Source organism: Erpetoichthys calabaricus, chromosome 1 (assembly GCF_900747795.2).
Source record: "Erpetoichthys calabaricus chromosome 1, fErpCal1.3, whole genome shotgun sequence".
NCBI lineage: Eukaryota > Metazoa > Chordata > Cladistia > Polypteriformes > Polypteridae > Erpetoichthys > Erpetoichthys calabaricus.
The window spans coordinates 152,814,050-152,829,571 of record NC_041394.2 but is presented as its reverse complement, the minus strand read 5'-3'; the positions used below and the strand labels follow the sequence as shown (position 1 = coordinate 152,829,571).

The window sequence follows — 15,522 nt, the reverse complement described above, 5'->3', positions numbered from 1 at the left end:
TTGTCACTTTATTGTGATGTACATAAACAACTTTAAAATGTGGCAGGGTCCTGTCTTCAGGACACTTGTGCTCACCTGTGCATTAAATGGCTATGATGCACAGAAGAAACATTTTTATACTTACTATCAACGTGTTTTTCCTGGTGTAAACTGTACTAATAACAGTTTAGTTACCAGTGCCACAATATTCTTTCCTATGCACAGCAAGACTCCAGTCCTCCACAATAATTCCCAGGTGGTCCATGGCTGTATGAGATTCAATAGCCCATTATATTATAAAAATGACTGCACTTAGTTTTACTTAAAAAATAGACACACAGAACTGTGTGAATCTGCCAGAAACAAATGACAGCTGGCTTGCAAAATGAAAAGTACCATATATGATAATATTAATGAAATAGAAAAGCAAGGAACTACATTCTATATATGGTATATGAGGCACTTTGACAATTACATTTTGTTACTCAAGAGTGACAAGGGTGCAAAGAAGGAACCATTTCTGGACAGTCTATAAAAGGGCCCAATCACACAAACACAAAAATGCAATTTAGAGTCTTAGGAAAAACTGGAATACCTGGAGGAAAACTGAAGCAATCATGGGGAGAACCTATAAACTATACACAGATAACAACCCAGGATGCTGGATTTATGAGGCAGTGATAATATGTCCCTATAAAGCCACTCCAAAAGTTTAAATGTTGTTGAATTACACATATTAACACATTTTAATTCCAGTCTTAAGGTAAAACTATTTGTCAGCAGCACGCACCTCAGTATAAAGGTTACAGGCACAACAAACAAAAACAACTTTAATGGAACTTGTTAAATAAGCAATAAATAAGCAAAACAGTAAAAGCAAAAATATAACCTAGTGTCATAAAAGAGAGTTCCAATGAACAAATCCATTTAAATCTAGAGCTACTCAATCAAAATCAAGATATTTGATTTGTCCTGCCAGTACATATGAATCTGTGCATATGCTGACAATATGTTATCCTTTACCTATTTGGTTTATATTTGGCTTATCAACAATTAATTCTTTATAACTTTTGACCTTTGGGAAATCAGTGGTCTAGGCCTGGATGAAGGACATTACCCAAAACACGTTAGTTACAACCAGTTACAATAGCCAAGTCCTTACAAAATGCTTTCGCTATTATATCACCAGTTACCAATGTAAACACATTTAGATAATGGTGTGGCCTCAGATGAGTACCCAGTATTAAAGTCTTGTACACAGTGGGTCAGAATGGAACAATTTTGTAGGGTAAAAAAATATTTCTTGTTATGCTATTTCACCTTGGAAAAGTCAAAGACAAGATTAAAGTTCTTTTCTGCCACCTAGTGGAAAAATGAACACACTATAGCAAAAGCCAAACCACACCCAAAAACTGCAAAAATAGGAGCTTACTGTTTGCAGGTCTTTTTTGCTGTGATGCTCCTGAAACAGATATATAGAACAAAGAATGACTTTTTTTAAAATTTACCTTCCATTCCAATATTTGCCAGGGCAGAGACTACATAAAAGAAAGATCAAATCTGAATATGTAACTTGATTATGGAAAATGACAATATGTCTATGTCAATGTCAACTTTATTTATATAGCACATTTAAAACAACATCAGAATGCTGTGGCCAAAGTGCTTTACAATAATAGAATTAAAGAAAAACATACTATTAACATGAAAAACATAAATAGAAATAAAATAAATGAACATAAATAAAATAAATAATAAATAGAAGTAATGTTACATAATCACAATGAGGAAAACATCAGTATTACTGAAGGTCACGGAATGCAAGTGAATAGAAATGAGTCTTTAATCTTGTTTTAAACAGTTCAATTGTAGACGACTCCTTTGTGTGATGAGGTAAGGAGTTCCACAGGCGAGGAGCAGCAGTTGCAAAAGCCCTGTCCCCCTTAGTTTTACACTTGGTACGAGGGACAACAAGAGACAACTGACAAGAAGATCTAAGCACTCTGGATGGCTGGTGTAAAACACACAATTCGGATAAATAGGCAGGACCAAGCCCATATAAAGATTTAAAAACTAGCAACAAGATTTTAAAATCAATTCGAAAACTGACAGGCAGCCAGTGTAAAGAAGCTAATATTGGAGAAACAGAGTCATACTTTCTTGCCCCAACCAGAAAGCGAGTGGCAGCATTCTGGACCAACTGTAACCTGTGTATCAGGGATTTACTAATCCCATAATACAGCGAGCTGCAGTAATCAAGGCGAGAAAAGATAAAAGCATAAGTAGCTTTCTCAAGATCCCTAGAAGATAAAAAAGGCTTGATCTTACCTAATAGACAAAGCTGGAAAAAGCAACTCTTGATTACAGAATTAACTTGTTTCTCAAAAGGGAGGTTACTGTCAAAGATAACACCTAGATTGCGGACTTGAGGTTTGCAAAAGACAGAGAAAGAGCTGAGAAGTCCAAGACCAATTTGGGCTTTAGCTGATGGACCCACTATAAGCACCTCCATTTTATTTTGATTCAGATCAAGAAAATTATTAGCCATCCAGGATCTTAGTTCAGAAAGACAGTTGTGCAGTTGATTTATTGCAGAGTTGCAGACGGGAATATAAACCTGTGTATCATCAGCATAGCAGTGAAAAGAAATGTTAAATTTCCTAAAAATAGCTCCAATAGGGTAAAGGTATATAGAGAATAAGATAGGACCCAAATTGGATCCCTGAGGAACACCACATTTAAGAGGAGCAGTAGACGAAAAAGAGGAATTTAAAGTCACTGAAAACTGTCTACCAGTTAGATATGACCTGAACCAGTTAAGAGCAGCCCCTTTAAGCCCAACAAGATGTTCAAGCCGCAACAGCAATATCTCGTGGTCAATAGTGTCAAAGGCAGCAGTCAGGTCCAGGAGGACAAAGACCGCAGCGCCACCCGAGTCAGTAATAATAGAGATGTCATTGAATACTTTAAGGAGGGCCGTCTCAACACCATGATAATGCCTAAAGCCAGATTGATAGATCTCAAATAAATTATTGGAGTTAAGGTGATCAACCAATTGATTATAAATAATTCTTTCTAATATTTTAGCCAGAAATGGCAATTGGGAAATCGGGCGAAAATTGGCTAAAACTCCAGGATCTAAGTGATTAGTGATTACATTTTTTTTTGAAAAATATAAAAACAAAATATATTACTCACCACAAGGCCTTTAACTCTGTCACTGATTTGCTTCTTCCTTTGCTCCAGTTTGGAAATACTAGATTTCACTGCCTGTAGCATCTGCCATAAGGAAATCTGAAGCACAACACAGATACAAATGAAATACACTACAATGAATGAAAAGTTCAAATTATTTGTGTTTTCCTCTACTCAATAAGAAATTTTTAAATGCTGGTTTGGACAAAAAAGTATTTTGTTTTAGGAGTAGGTCAATTTATATACAGCATTCCTGTGGTCAATCTGTACAAATATGGTGTTACATGTTTCATATACAGTATACAAAATTAAGAAATGCATGAATTGGCAATCTAGTGATTTTAAGAAAACCACCATGCCTGACTTTAGTTGGAATCTGTTTTATTGTATTGATAAGCTATTTTATGTATTTTTTTCTCTGCCCATTTGTGGTTGGTCATGGATTTTAAAGGTTGCCTGCATTATGTGTTTTGCATATAATTTGTTTCATTTCAACCTGGCTCAAATCTATTACTTAATTTACATGTTTCATCTCTGCAATGTGTGGCCATTTATAACCATTAATCTGTCTCAATAGTAATAAAATGATGCAATGCATACAAAACTACAACACATAAAATTCTCCAAGCCATTTAAGTCAGGATCATGGGCAGCCCCAAACTATCATGGCAGCAGCCCTGTACCATTACAATGCAGGGCTCAACCAACCAACCACACACACACAACCCATACAAGGCCAATTTAGAGTTGACAATTACCAAAACCTGCATTGATTAGGCATGTGGGAATGAAACCTGTGCACACTTGGAAGAATGTGCAAATTTCACATGAACAATAATCAGCCATGTAATTCGAACCCTGGATGTAGATTTGACAGACATCAGAACTAAATACTGAATACAGTGAATTTCTAGGCATTTGCATCCAGTTTTGCTGATTACCAATTGCTTGACAATTAAAATCTATTGTGAAGGGAAGAATACTTCTTTAAGTTTCACAACTGCACTGCAGAACTGCTTCTTGCTTTGTGTCCATTCCTGCCAAAACACCGTTAAAACAAGTGGATTTAAGAACATTATGCTGTATAATGTTATGTGACTTTTGCATTGTGCATTATATTTTGAACCCAGCTCAAGTGCAGAAGGAAGAAAATAATAAATTTAACCAATCAATTAAAGTCAAAAGTAGCAATTTGATTAAATTCAATATACAGTATATGAAAGGTTTATTTTCAGGAGCCTATCTTACTGGTTCAAATCTGGAATGCTCCAGTCAGTTCAAATTATAGTTCAATTGTGGCAACTGAATCTGTGGAAATCACAGAATATATTGCGTTTCTTACCAAAAGTATTTTTTTATTTATTAAATTTCTCATTTTCCCATTTCTATGTTTGGGTGATCAACTCTGCATTATCCTGCGACACTCTTAGATTTGTCTTTTAAGATGGAGCTTAGTTCTAAAGTTTTGGTCCACCACAAAACAAAGTGATGTTTCTTTTATTGTAAAGGTGGTTTAAATTTGGATGCAAACCTGTAAAAATTAGTAATCACATTCCCTGTTGATTTCTATAGAGCTTCCTCAGTGCTTACAGTCATGTGAAAAAATAAGTTCAGCAAATTAATGTATTTTTAACATACTGTATGTGAACATATCAAGATGATTTGATCTTCATTTAAAAGGTATCTTTAGATAAAGGTGATATGCTGTATTGGCGTGTGGAAAAAGTAAGTATACCCTTGGCTCTAATAGGTGGTATTGCCATTTTTGGTAGAAACAACCTCTGGTAGGCATTTCCTATATGTCTACCAGCTTTTAAGGTTTAAGGTTTCTTTATTTAGTGATGTTTACACAAGAAAACATGAAATTTGCCTTCTCAGTTGCATCCAATAACAGACAGAATAAAATAAAACAGATAAATAGAAACAAGAAAGGTTAAGGTAAGGCAGTTAGATAATACATACTGCATTTACACCAAAAAATACTGCGATAAAAGGACAACATGAGGTCCTTGTTTACTTTAAATAGTTTGAGTTTATGGAGGAGAAATAAGCGCTGGTTGCATTTAGAAAATAATTTTTTTGTATTTGTATTCCAGTTAAGATTTTTATCTGGGTAAGTTCCTAAGTAATTATATTCAGTCACTATTTCTACCTCCTCTCCCAGAACCACAATGGGTGAACATACAGATTTCTTTCTCTTAAAATCAAATATAATTTCTTTGGTCATTTTTACATTCAGAGCGAGAGAGTTTCTACTGTACCAGTTTACCATACAGTCCACTTGATTTAGATAGTGGCTTTCATCATCCCCATATATGTATCCTATGAGCATGGTGTTATCAGCATACTAATAGAGCAGTGGTCAGTGTTCTGTCTCAGGTCACTTGTGAACAGAGTAAACAGTAATGGTGAGAAGACACACCACTGCGGACCTCCTGTGTTAGAATGAATGACAATTGAAAAAGTGTCCTGTACTTTAACTGTGAACGATTTAAAAGAAAGTTCTGAATTCATAGTGTAATAAATGGGTTTACATTCATACTGTTCAATTTCCCAATCAGTATATGAGGCTGTATTGTATTGAACGCTGGAGAAAAATCCAAAAATAGTGCTCTGACATATGAACCAGGCTGATCAAGAAAGGTGTAGATTTGATGTAGGATAACAAGCAGAGCATCTTCCACACTTCTGTTTGCATAATAAGCAAATTGATTGCTGTCTTGAAGAGACTTTGTCTCTGTCATTAAAATGTTTTTCACCAAATGTTCAAAGCATTTCATTGGAACAAACCTCCCGATGCCGCAAAAAAGCAATAGACATTTCACAGGATTCATCACATCCCGGTCATTGCCTCTTCCAGCTTTTGCCATCGGCCAAGACATACAGAGCAATGAAAATCAGGACAAACCGCCTTAAAAACAGCTTTTATCCAAAAGCTATCATGGCCCTGAACTCAGAATAAAACTGCTCCATATCATTCTACCAATGTGCAATATAGACCTTAAGTCAACAAGTGCAATCTGTATATTTTGTAAAGTACTTTTATTACTATTCAGTTTGTTATTATTTTCTCTCTTTTTGTCTTTTTAACTCTTATTCCTCACACTGAATCGACTGCACCTTCAATTTCGTTGTTCCTTTGTAAAAGTGACAATGACAATAAAGATCTATCTATCTATCTGTGCCACTGGTCTGTAGTCATTTAAACAGCTTGGCCTAGAAACCTTAGATACAGGGGTAATAATTGATTGTTTCCACAGATTAGGTACAATACCACAGGTCAGAGACCAGTTAAAAAGCAAATAAAAAACTGGAGAGAGCTGCTTAAAGCAAGACTTTAAGAGCCGACCTGATATGCCATCTGGTCCCACTGCACTGTTTGTTTTGGCCTGTCCCAAGACTTTTTCCACTTCAGTTAAACTGAACCCCATCACAGCAGAATTCCTGGGGCCTCATGTATAACGCCGTGCGTAGAACTCACACTATAACATGGAGTAAGCACAAAAGCGGGATTGTGCGTACGCACAGAAAAATCCAGATGCAGGAATCTGTGCGCACGCAAAATTTCACGTTCTTCCACTATATAAATCCCGATCAGCGTGAAAAGTAACGCACGTGCACGCGCCTTCTGTCCCACCCCAACTCCTCCCAGAATTACGCCTCTTTGAATATGCAAATCAATATAAATAGCCTTCTGTGAAAAGACAATGGGAAAAGCACAGGGGAAAATATAAGAATTTCAGCGAATACCAAGTGGAGGCAAAGGAAAAACGTACTATTTGTTGGTTTACACAATGGTATAATCAACAAAAGAAAGTTGATCGAGTGACAGAGTGTCAGAGAAACTCGAAAGATCCTAGTTCACAAAGTCGCACAGTGCCAGAAATAAAAAAGAAATCACATATCAAAGTCGCCGTGAAAAGGCGAGTCGTAGCCCACCGTCTGAGTGTCATATGAAAGCTTATTAGGGTACAGACAAAACAAACAGGCACACAGTGGGAAAAAAGCATGAAATGTCAACTTTAATCTCGAAATTTCCACTTTAATCACATAGTTTATTTTGCCATTAAAGTAGAACATCATAAACGTCATCTTAAAATCGTTTATTTTACTAGTTTCTCAAGTAGCACGTTAAATGCTTTGTTCTGTATTTGATCTTCTATGTGCTCTGTGTGTGTGAATCACTACGTGCTTCTGTTCTTTCTCTTTCTCAGACAGGACACAGAATCCATTACATTCGAGATATTACAGCTCTCTGAAAAATTAAAATACTGAGATGTATACGTGATATCATTTTCATGATGATAGCAATGAAAGCATGTTACTAAACATGGGAACACGGTGGCGCAGTGATTGTTCATATCTCACGCAAGAGGCTTGCTGAGCCATGTGCGACCTTCGATGAAATAATTTATTACAGAAGTACTGTCTCTTTCAAACGTACCTTTCTTTCTCCAAATACCCAATTGCCACACAATCAGCTCTGTAATAGACGTTAAGCCATCTGTAAGCTTAGAATGCCGATTCTTCAAAACTTTTAAGGAACATTGAAATGTCTTCGTAGTACATGTTTAATTATTCTATCCGTCTATCCTTCCAGTGTCGCGTCAGCACCAGCAATAATACAGCGCAAGGCAGGAGTTATCCGTGAACCAGCTATACGCTGCGGCACCGTGTCCTCACATGTTTAATTATTAACAATGCAGATTATTTAAATGAAGTTAAAGTTTTATCTGTATACTATAAGCAACATATTTTGCTGCATTTCACCTTAAAAATGATGTCATCATACACGCTTTATAAAGTAGTGCAGGTTGTGCAATATTATAACTGTAGGGTAAGTTTACAGTGAGGTAATTGTACTTATAAGTACAAACAGTTCTGCAAGGAGCACTTGATGGACTGATTGAGTGCGTTTATAGTTCTTGGAATGAAACTGTTTCTGAAACGCGAGGTCGTACAGGAAAGGCTTTGACGCTTTTTGCCGTGGTTGAGGTAGTGTGTACTTGAAACTGTATACCGATAATTCTCTTTCCGATCAGCTGCTGCTGTGATTCACACTCAGATACAGTGATATAAATACTCCGAGTGGTGCAGTGAGAGTAATATGGAAAAAGATGATCCACAGTGTCAACCCTTAACGGGAGCAGCAAAAAGAAGAACAAGATACAGTGAGCGTAACAACGCTAAAGCAGTTATGGTATTTGGAATACTATGGCTATTCCCTGGACCATTATATTGCTACAGGTTAATTACAATCAGATGCATTACACTAATAAACAATATGCAGTTAATTTCAGTGTATTTATAAAGCCGCGTCAGGAATGTGGAGCTAAGAAAGAAAGGGTGATCACACAGGAACAGTAGCACTGCTTTGACGCTGGGTGCCGCCAGTCTGCAAAACCGAGCGGAGAAATTGCGTACGCCAAGGTATGAGTTACCGTGGAAATGTGCGTGGCTTTACGCCAAGTTTAGGTTTTATACATCGCGATTTGAGCGTGGAAACATCCGTACGCAACATTTCTGTGCGTACACACCGTTTATACATGAGGCCCCTGGTGTTTTTATAATGCATTTTTGACATTAACTATAGGAAAGTCCTTTCCACTCATCCAAGCAGAATTCTTTCAGCAGTATGATATTTGAGGGGGGTCTTGCACAGCCCATTTCAAACAATTAGAATCTTGATGGGATTCAGATCTGGGCTTTGACTTAACCATTCCTGAACCTAGGGGTGGGTGGTATGACCAAAATTCTATTTCACGGTATTTTTCTAAATTATCCCGGTTTCACGGTATTGGACGGTATTTTTTTCCCCATGCATGAGTGAATGTTAACCACATTTTCCACTGCAATTACTGCAGTAGACTGGCTAAGAATAACCTATTCCACTGTTATGAGAATTGTACAAAAAAAATTTTAATGTGCACACAAGTATTAATACAGGTTTGCATGGCCCCATAAAGTGATAGTTTTCAAGGGGGTGACACTAATGAAGAGAAGGAATCACATTGCATGACAGTTGCAGTCAAAATATAGAACCTTTTTATTGAACAAATTTTGCAAAAACTTAAACTATGATTTTGACAACATATTTTCAACCATCCAAAGAGGCATTTAGACTTAGTAAAATATCCAGAGGTGCTTGTCAAAAGTTGTAATGCACTGAACATGTCTTAGAAAAGTAATAAATAGTAAATATTTTTTGTGAACCAACTACACTTTGTTAATGTTAACCATCTCTGTCCACTGACACGTTAAAGTGACTTTCTCAACAACTTTACCATCAATAAACCGCATAATATTTAAACTAATAAATAATAACAATAAAATAAATAATAGTATTATTACTGATAGCTGCACTATTACTTCATGACTTCAAGCCCAGGTGCATTACACAGTATTCACCAAATTAAAATAAAATAAAATAAAACAAGTGCAACTTTGTGATGACATCCTTACCAACTGTACCATCATTTAGGCAAACTGCATTAATATAGACCTTGCTTCAAGTTAAGCTATATACATAAATAAAATAACTGCAACTTGCATTTACTGTATAATGCTATTTGTGGTATAGCCCTACGGAAGTGCATTAGGGCCACGGTGAAGAAAAAAAAATACAGTAAAGAGGGAAGAAAAAAAACAAACTACCGGTATATGTCAAGAATAAAGTCGACATGCTGACTTTATTCTCGACATTTCCACTTTAATTTTGACGCTTATGTCAAGATTAAAGTCGACATTTCCACTTTATTTTCATAGTTTACTTCATAATTAAAGTAGAATGTCATAAACTAAACTTCATCCTAAAATCAATGTTTAATTTACTCGATTTTCTCAAACCCTGTCATAAGTTAATGCAGCACATTAAATGCTTTGTGTTGTGTTCCCTGACCCAGTTGTTAATCACTATGCTTCTTAAACTGACTTCCTCCGCACTAAGAGGAGGCAGCAATCACCGCATAGAATCCATTCATTTCATGGTATTCCTGCTCTCTAAAAATTTAGAATGCTAAGATAAATGCTTGATATCATTTTCATGATGAAATGCATTAAAGCAGGTATTAAACAAGCACGGTAGTGAGGCGGTAGTGCTGCTCCCTGGCAGTAAGGGGTCTCCAGGTGTACGTTCAGTGTAGAGAACTTTATGGCAGGTGAGACGAGGCTCCAAAAAACTGGATGTATGAATGGGTATCGCACAGGTTTAACTTTAATATTGTGTAAATGTTGGATTTGTGATCTGGTGGTCAGAAACACGAACACAGAATTCAATGCATGTTCTTCTGAGTGGACTTTCTTTATTGCACGTCTGCCTGACATACCAAAACCCCAGTTCCTATCCTTCCTTTTACGTTCTCCACATAACCAATCACCACACGATAAATGTCTTTGTGAAATTGAAACTAGTTATAAACTTAGCCCACGGAGTGTTCAGAACTTTAAAAATATCTTCGCTATACATGTTTAATTATGCCATCTATTCAGGGTTGCGCCCATCCCAGCAAACACTGTGTGCAAGGCAGGAGAAAATCCTGATCGAGTCGCCAGCACATCTGAACATAATGGTCCACATCTGACCTTTTACAACCAAAGCATCTCCAGATAACGGACGCGAGTCCTTTTTTTCGGCAAAAGTTATTTTGCGTCATCATGTTCAACTTTATCGTCTGCTACAGCTTCAGTTTCAGTTTCGGAATGTTCTCTGTCCATTTTCAGAGTGCAATACCTACACTACCACTACCTATTTAGCGGTGTAGCAGTGAAAAAGAGCCCCCATGCAACACCGCTGTGATTAGCGGTGTAGCAGTGAAAAAGGTCCCCATGTGAAGAGTTTCCCGCTGCGTCACGTTCAAAACGTCGTTTAGGCAATTTAAACCAGTGTTGCGGTATAACAAAAATCCATATCATAACAAAAATAAAAAACGGTTTTCAGTAAGAACCGGTATACCGCCCAGCACTACCTGAACCCTCAATTTCTTTTTTTTGAGCAATTCATTGCTGGATTAACTGGTATGTTTAGCGTCATTGTTGTTTTGCAAGGAGCACTTCCATTTGCATTTTAGTCTTCTGACAGTCAAACATTATCCCCAAGCACCCTCTAGTATAATAAAGAATTCACACTGGACTCTGTGATGTTGAGCTGCCCAGGTCCTGATGTAGCAAACCAGCCCCAAACCATACCATTTCCACCATCAAGTCCTATAGTTGGTATCAGATTCTTCTGGTCAATGCTGTCTTTGGCTTTCATGGTAAATAACCATCTTTGCCTAGTCTGTCCAGAGCAGAATACTCCAGACATCCTGGTCTTTGCCCAAGTGCTCATGGACAAACCGTATTCTTCATCCCAATTGCCCTTCTGGACAGCAAGTATGTCCCCCTGGAAACGCTACCATGTAGATCTAATTTGTACAGCATCTTTCTAATGGTATATTAATGCACTCTGACATCAACAATGCTAAGAGTTACTTGTAGGTCTCATAATGCAATTCTGGGGTTCTTAGGGACTACTTTCAGCTTTCGTCTTGCATTCTGCTCTTGGGCTGAACTTGTTGGGGTAGTCTGCCATGGACAAGTTGGCTTGGAATTTTTTCCACTTGTACATGATCTTCCAGACAGCAGAATGGCTAATTTCCAGTTGTTTAGAGATTTTTTAAAACCACATTCCCTGGCATTGGAAACCTTCTTACTAGAAGAAAAAAAAAAGAAAAAAACAAAACAAAAGAAGGCTCTTTTGATCTAGCCATGATGATAACACATACTTTAAAAGCAAAGATCAAAATACATGTCTCGGGTCGAAATAAGATCAGCTCTTCCAATCTTCTCAATAATGATGTTCTATTTGTATGAACTTTACAAACTCGAGGCAAGATAAATGTAGGGGTGTACTTACTTTTCCCCACAAGCACAGTTCGCATTTATTGAAATGATTAAATAGGCTATAAAATTAATGATTAATAAATGATGCTTGTTATACTGTATATTCTATTGCAGATGCAGTTTAAATGAAGATCAAATCTTGATATTTCCGCATATGTTAAAAAAGAAAAAAAAAATTTGATGGTGTGTACTTACTTTTTCCACACTAAAGTCTGGAGTCTTTGAAACGAACAACTGAGACCACAAAAATCATTCACATACACCATACAGACACAAACGTTTGGTTATTATTATAATAGACTGACAGCATACACAATAAAAGAAGTGAATTTGTTTACTACCAGGAATTAGTATTCATTAATGTTAACTAGCACTAAATCACACTCGTTAAATATAAACACAAGAACTTTTATAATACAAGTATTTCTAATAAACGATCTAATGTATCATTCTGTCAAACACATGGGCGGGTGGGTAGCGCTGCTGCTTCACAGTTAGGAGGAGTTAGTCCTCCCTGCGTGGAGTTTGCATGTTCTCAACGTGTATGCGTAGGTTTCCTCTTTCCTCCCACTGTCCAAAGACATGCAGGTTAGGTGCATTGGCGATTCTAAATTGTCCCTAGTGTGTGTGTGTGTGTGTGTGTGTGTGTGTGTGTGTGTGTGTGTGTGCGCGCGCGCCCTGCCCGAGGTATGTTTCCTGCCTTGCGCCCTGTGATGGCTGGGATTGGCTCCAGCAGACCCCCATGACCCTGTAGTTAGGATATAGCGGGTTGGATAATGGATGGATGGATGTCAAACACTTAAAACTTTTTGGTCTCATACCTACATAACACAGGGTCTTAAACGGTCCCTTACACTCAATTAATCTGAGAAAGTACTGTAATAATAAAACTAAGATCTCACAATGCCAGGGACATCTTCGGGATTCACATCGCCCTTCCTTTGCTCCACATTCTTCTGGACACTCTGCCAATTGTCGCACACCCATTGCATATGCAACGCAGGCCTGTCACTATATCCCTCACGAACATGTTGATACAAACTACTGGCTTCGCAGCAACTCCTCCGTTGAGAATTTTTAAACAGCCGTATCAAACCGCAAGAAACGATCTTACGGAGGCAAACGCCTCGTACGAGTGCAGCGGTCATAGGCGCAGCCATATTGACGAGGGGGTGTCTCCAACAGTATTACGACTGCGCGGCACTACGTGAGTTCGGGGGTCATAGGGCAGAAGGAGGGAATTGTTGGTCTGCTACTGAGGAAGCGGGAGGGAAGAGCCGAGTGAGCGGCTGAAGGATTATTATTTCCCTCGCGATGGCGAGGAGGTGCAAAGGGACAATGTAGCAGGTTTGCGCCGGCAAGGGACACAATTCGTCTGGGGCTCAATCATGTCGTTTTACTTTACAGCAGGGTGGGCTCGAAGAAGACGCGTTTGTTTCACTTTCAGACAGTATTATCTAAGCCCTCTGTGAATGTGGAGGTGTTTCACTTTCAGGCGGGCTCGGTTCACCGCCTGCGCATTCGGCCAAGCTTCTCTAGCAGGACACCTACCAAAGTTTCTGGGCACTCATTCCGGCGTAGCACCCTGCTCCTATCAGTGGGTCTGTTACGTGTAGAAGTGTGGTTGGTGACGACCGCAATTTTGTTAGTCGCGAAGCATGGTGCTCCTCCTGTTCTTATTATTACAGATTTGACTGGAGTGCTTGGGGCCGTGATTATCGCGTGTTTCTCTCCCATGCGCGATTAACAAAAGCAATCATCTCAACAGGCAAGCCACGGTGGACCTGCCAGATCTCAACAAGGGAAATGTGGTCACCCAAACCGTGGCGTGATCGCGACAGTGTCTCGATAGAGGCTCTGTCGGACAGCGACTCTGAAGAGGAAGACTTCCCGGACGAGAGTTCCAAATCTCTCGGAGAATACATTACGCAAGGTACGTGACTTAAGGCGGCTTGATAAAAAGTATGTCCATAAGATGGTTTGACTTGTTCGTGGATAAGTAATTGTTTTCTTTGCTCAGTAATTGTTTTGTTTTGAGTGCGAGCAAGCGGGCGTCGACAGGAACAATGACACATCACAGGTACATTGCAGTAATGGTATTTAATCGGTTCTTTGTGCGTCTGAACGGTCCTACTGTCTTTCTTGATGTTTAGTTCTCATATTTTATTGCTTACTACGGAGCTGGACAACACGAATCTTTATTTCTGCCTCCGACTTCATCATTATCAGATAGTAAACCAACCAAGGAGACATTTTTTAGTGGTCGAAGTCAAATAAGGAAAACCATATTTTGAATACACAAGAGATATCAGGGTTTTAAGACCATGTAATAAAAAAATCTGTGTACAGTACAATTAGGATAGTTGTCAAACACAGCAGAAAAGTGTGATGTTAAAATGTGAAATAATACGTGAAATTTATATCTGCCATGCAACTAAATCAGTGTTTTTTATAAACCTGTTCTCCGTAGTGATCGTGTCAATGTGCTTTACATAATTCTGTAATTGTAAATTACTATCAAGTTAACTAACTTTATAAGGGCTGCATAGAATTAGTGTTGGGAATTGAGCTGAACCCTTTTAGTATAGTGCGAGCGGGGTTCCTCAATTACAGTTGTGGAGGGTTGTAGTGGTTGAGGGTTTTTATCTCGCTATCAGTTTCATAATTACAACCTAGGCTATATATTAATTAGCCCAGGTTTAGTGTAAAAGCTTGTAGTTACTTGCACTTATAGTAGAACAACTTGTCATTTATGTTTCATTTAAATGTTATGGAATCTTAAAGCCACACTGTGGATAACCTTGAAATAAAGTTAGAATATCAATGAATAATATATATATACAGTATTTAAAAATCGAGAGCTGGCACAGTGGTTAACGTTTCTGCTACACAGTTTCACAGTCCTGGATTTGAATCACTGGAGTATTGAGCATGAAGTATGTACATTTTTTCCTTTCTCCAAAGGCTGTATTTACTAGAGTTACTTGGGTTTTTCTCTAGTATGTGATAAATCAATTTATAGGTAAATTGAATGGTATTTATTTGAACATATACATAATGTGTAGTTATATATATATATACAGTACTGTGCAAAAGTTTTAGGCAGGCGTGAAAAAATGTTGTAAACAAAGAATGCTTTCAGAAATATAAATAATGATTGATTATTGTTATCAATTTACAAAATGCAAAGTGAGCGAACAAAAAAAAAATCTAAATCAAATCAATATTTGGTGTTACTTCCTTTTGCCTTCAAACCAGCATCAATTCTTATAGGTATACACTTGCACAAAGTCAGTGATTTTATAGGATTATAGTTAGGTGTATGATCAACCAATTATACCAAACAGGTGCTAATGATCATCAATGTCACACGTAGGTTGAAACACAGTCATTAACTGAAACAGAAACAGCTGTGTAGGAGTTTTAAAACTGGGTGAGGAACAGCCAAACTCTGCTACCAAGGTGACG

At 37.8% G+C, this 15,522-nt stretch overlaps 2 protein-coding genes across 3 annotated transcripts in view; one reads left to right on the top strand and one right to left on the bottom strand.

Annotated features, from left to right (window-relative positions):
• sars2 (seryl-tRNA synthetase 2, mitochondrial) overlaps nt 1–13,243 on the bottom strand; it is a 68,870-nt gene extending 55,627 nt beyond the window's left edge. The window contains exons 1-3 of the mRNA XM_028807587.2: nt 12,957–13,243; nt 3,178–3,273; nt 1,412–1,441 (exon numbers count right to left, since the gene is read on the bottom strand). Of these exons, the coding sequence (XP_028663420.1) occupies nt 1,412–1,441; nt 3,178–3,273; nt 12,957–13,214 (384 nt within the window). The 5' untranslated portion in view covers nt 13,215–13,243. The remainder of the gene's footprint in view (nt 1–1,411; nt 1,442–3,177; nt 3,274–12,956) is intronic.
• Nucleotides 13,244–13,309: 66 nt separating this feature from the next.
• The window catches only part of si:dkey-260j18.2 (uncharacterized protein LOC325231 homolog), a 69,938-nt gene continuing 67,725 nt past the window's right edge, over nt 13,310–15,522 (top strand). Inside the window, exons 1-2 of one of the 2 annotated variants that reach the window (XM_051932227.1) lie at nt 13,310–13,401; nt 13,823–13,987. In XM_051932227.1, coding sequence (XP_051788187.1) covers nt 13,861–13,987 — 127 coding nt within the window. In that variant the 5' untranslated portion in view covers nt 13,310–13,401; nt 13,823–13,860. Of the gene's footprint in view, nt 13,988–15,522 lie in introns of both variants that reach the window. The other variant, XM_028807560.2, reaches the window with a different exon arrangement.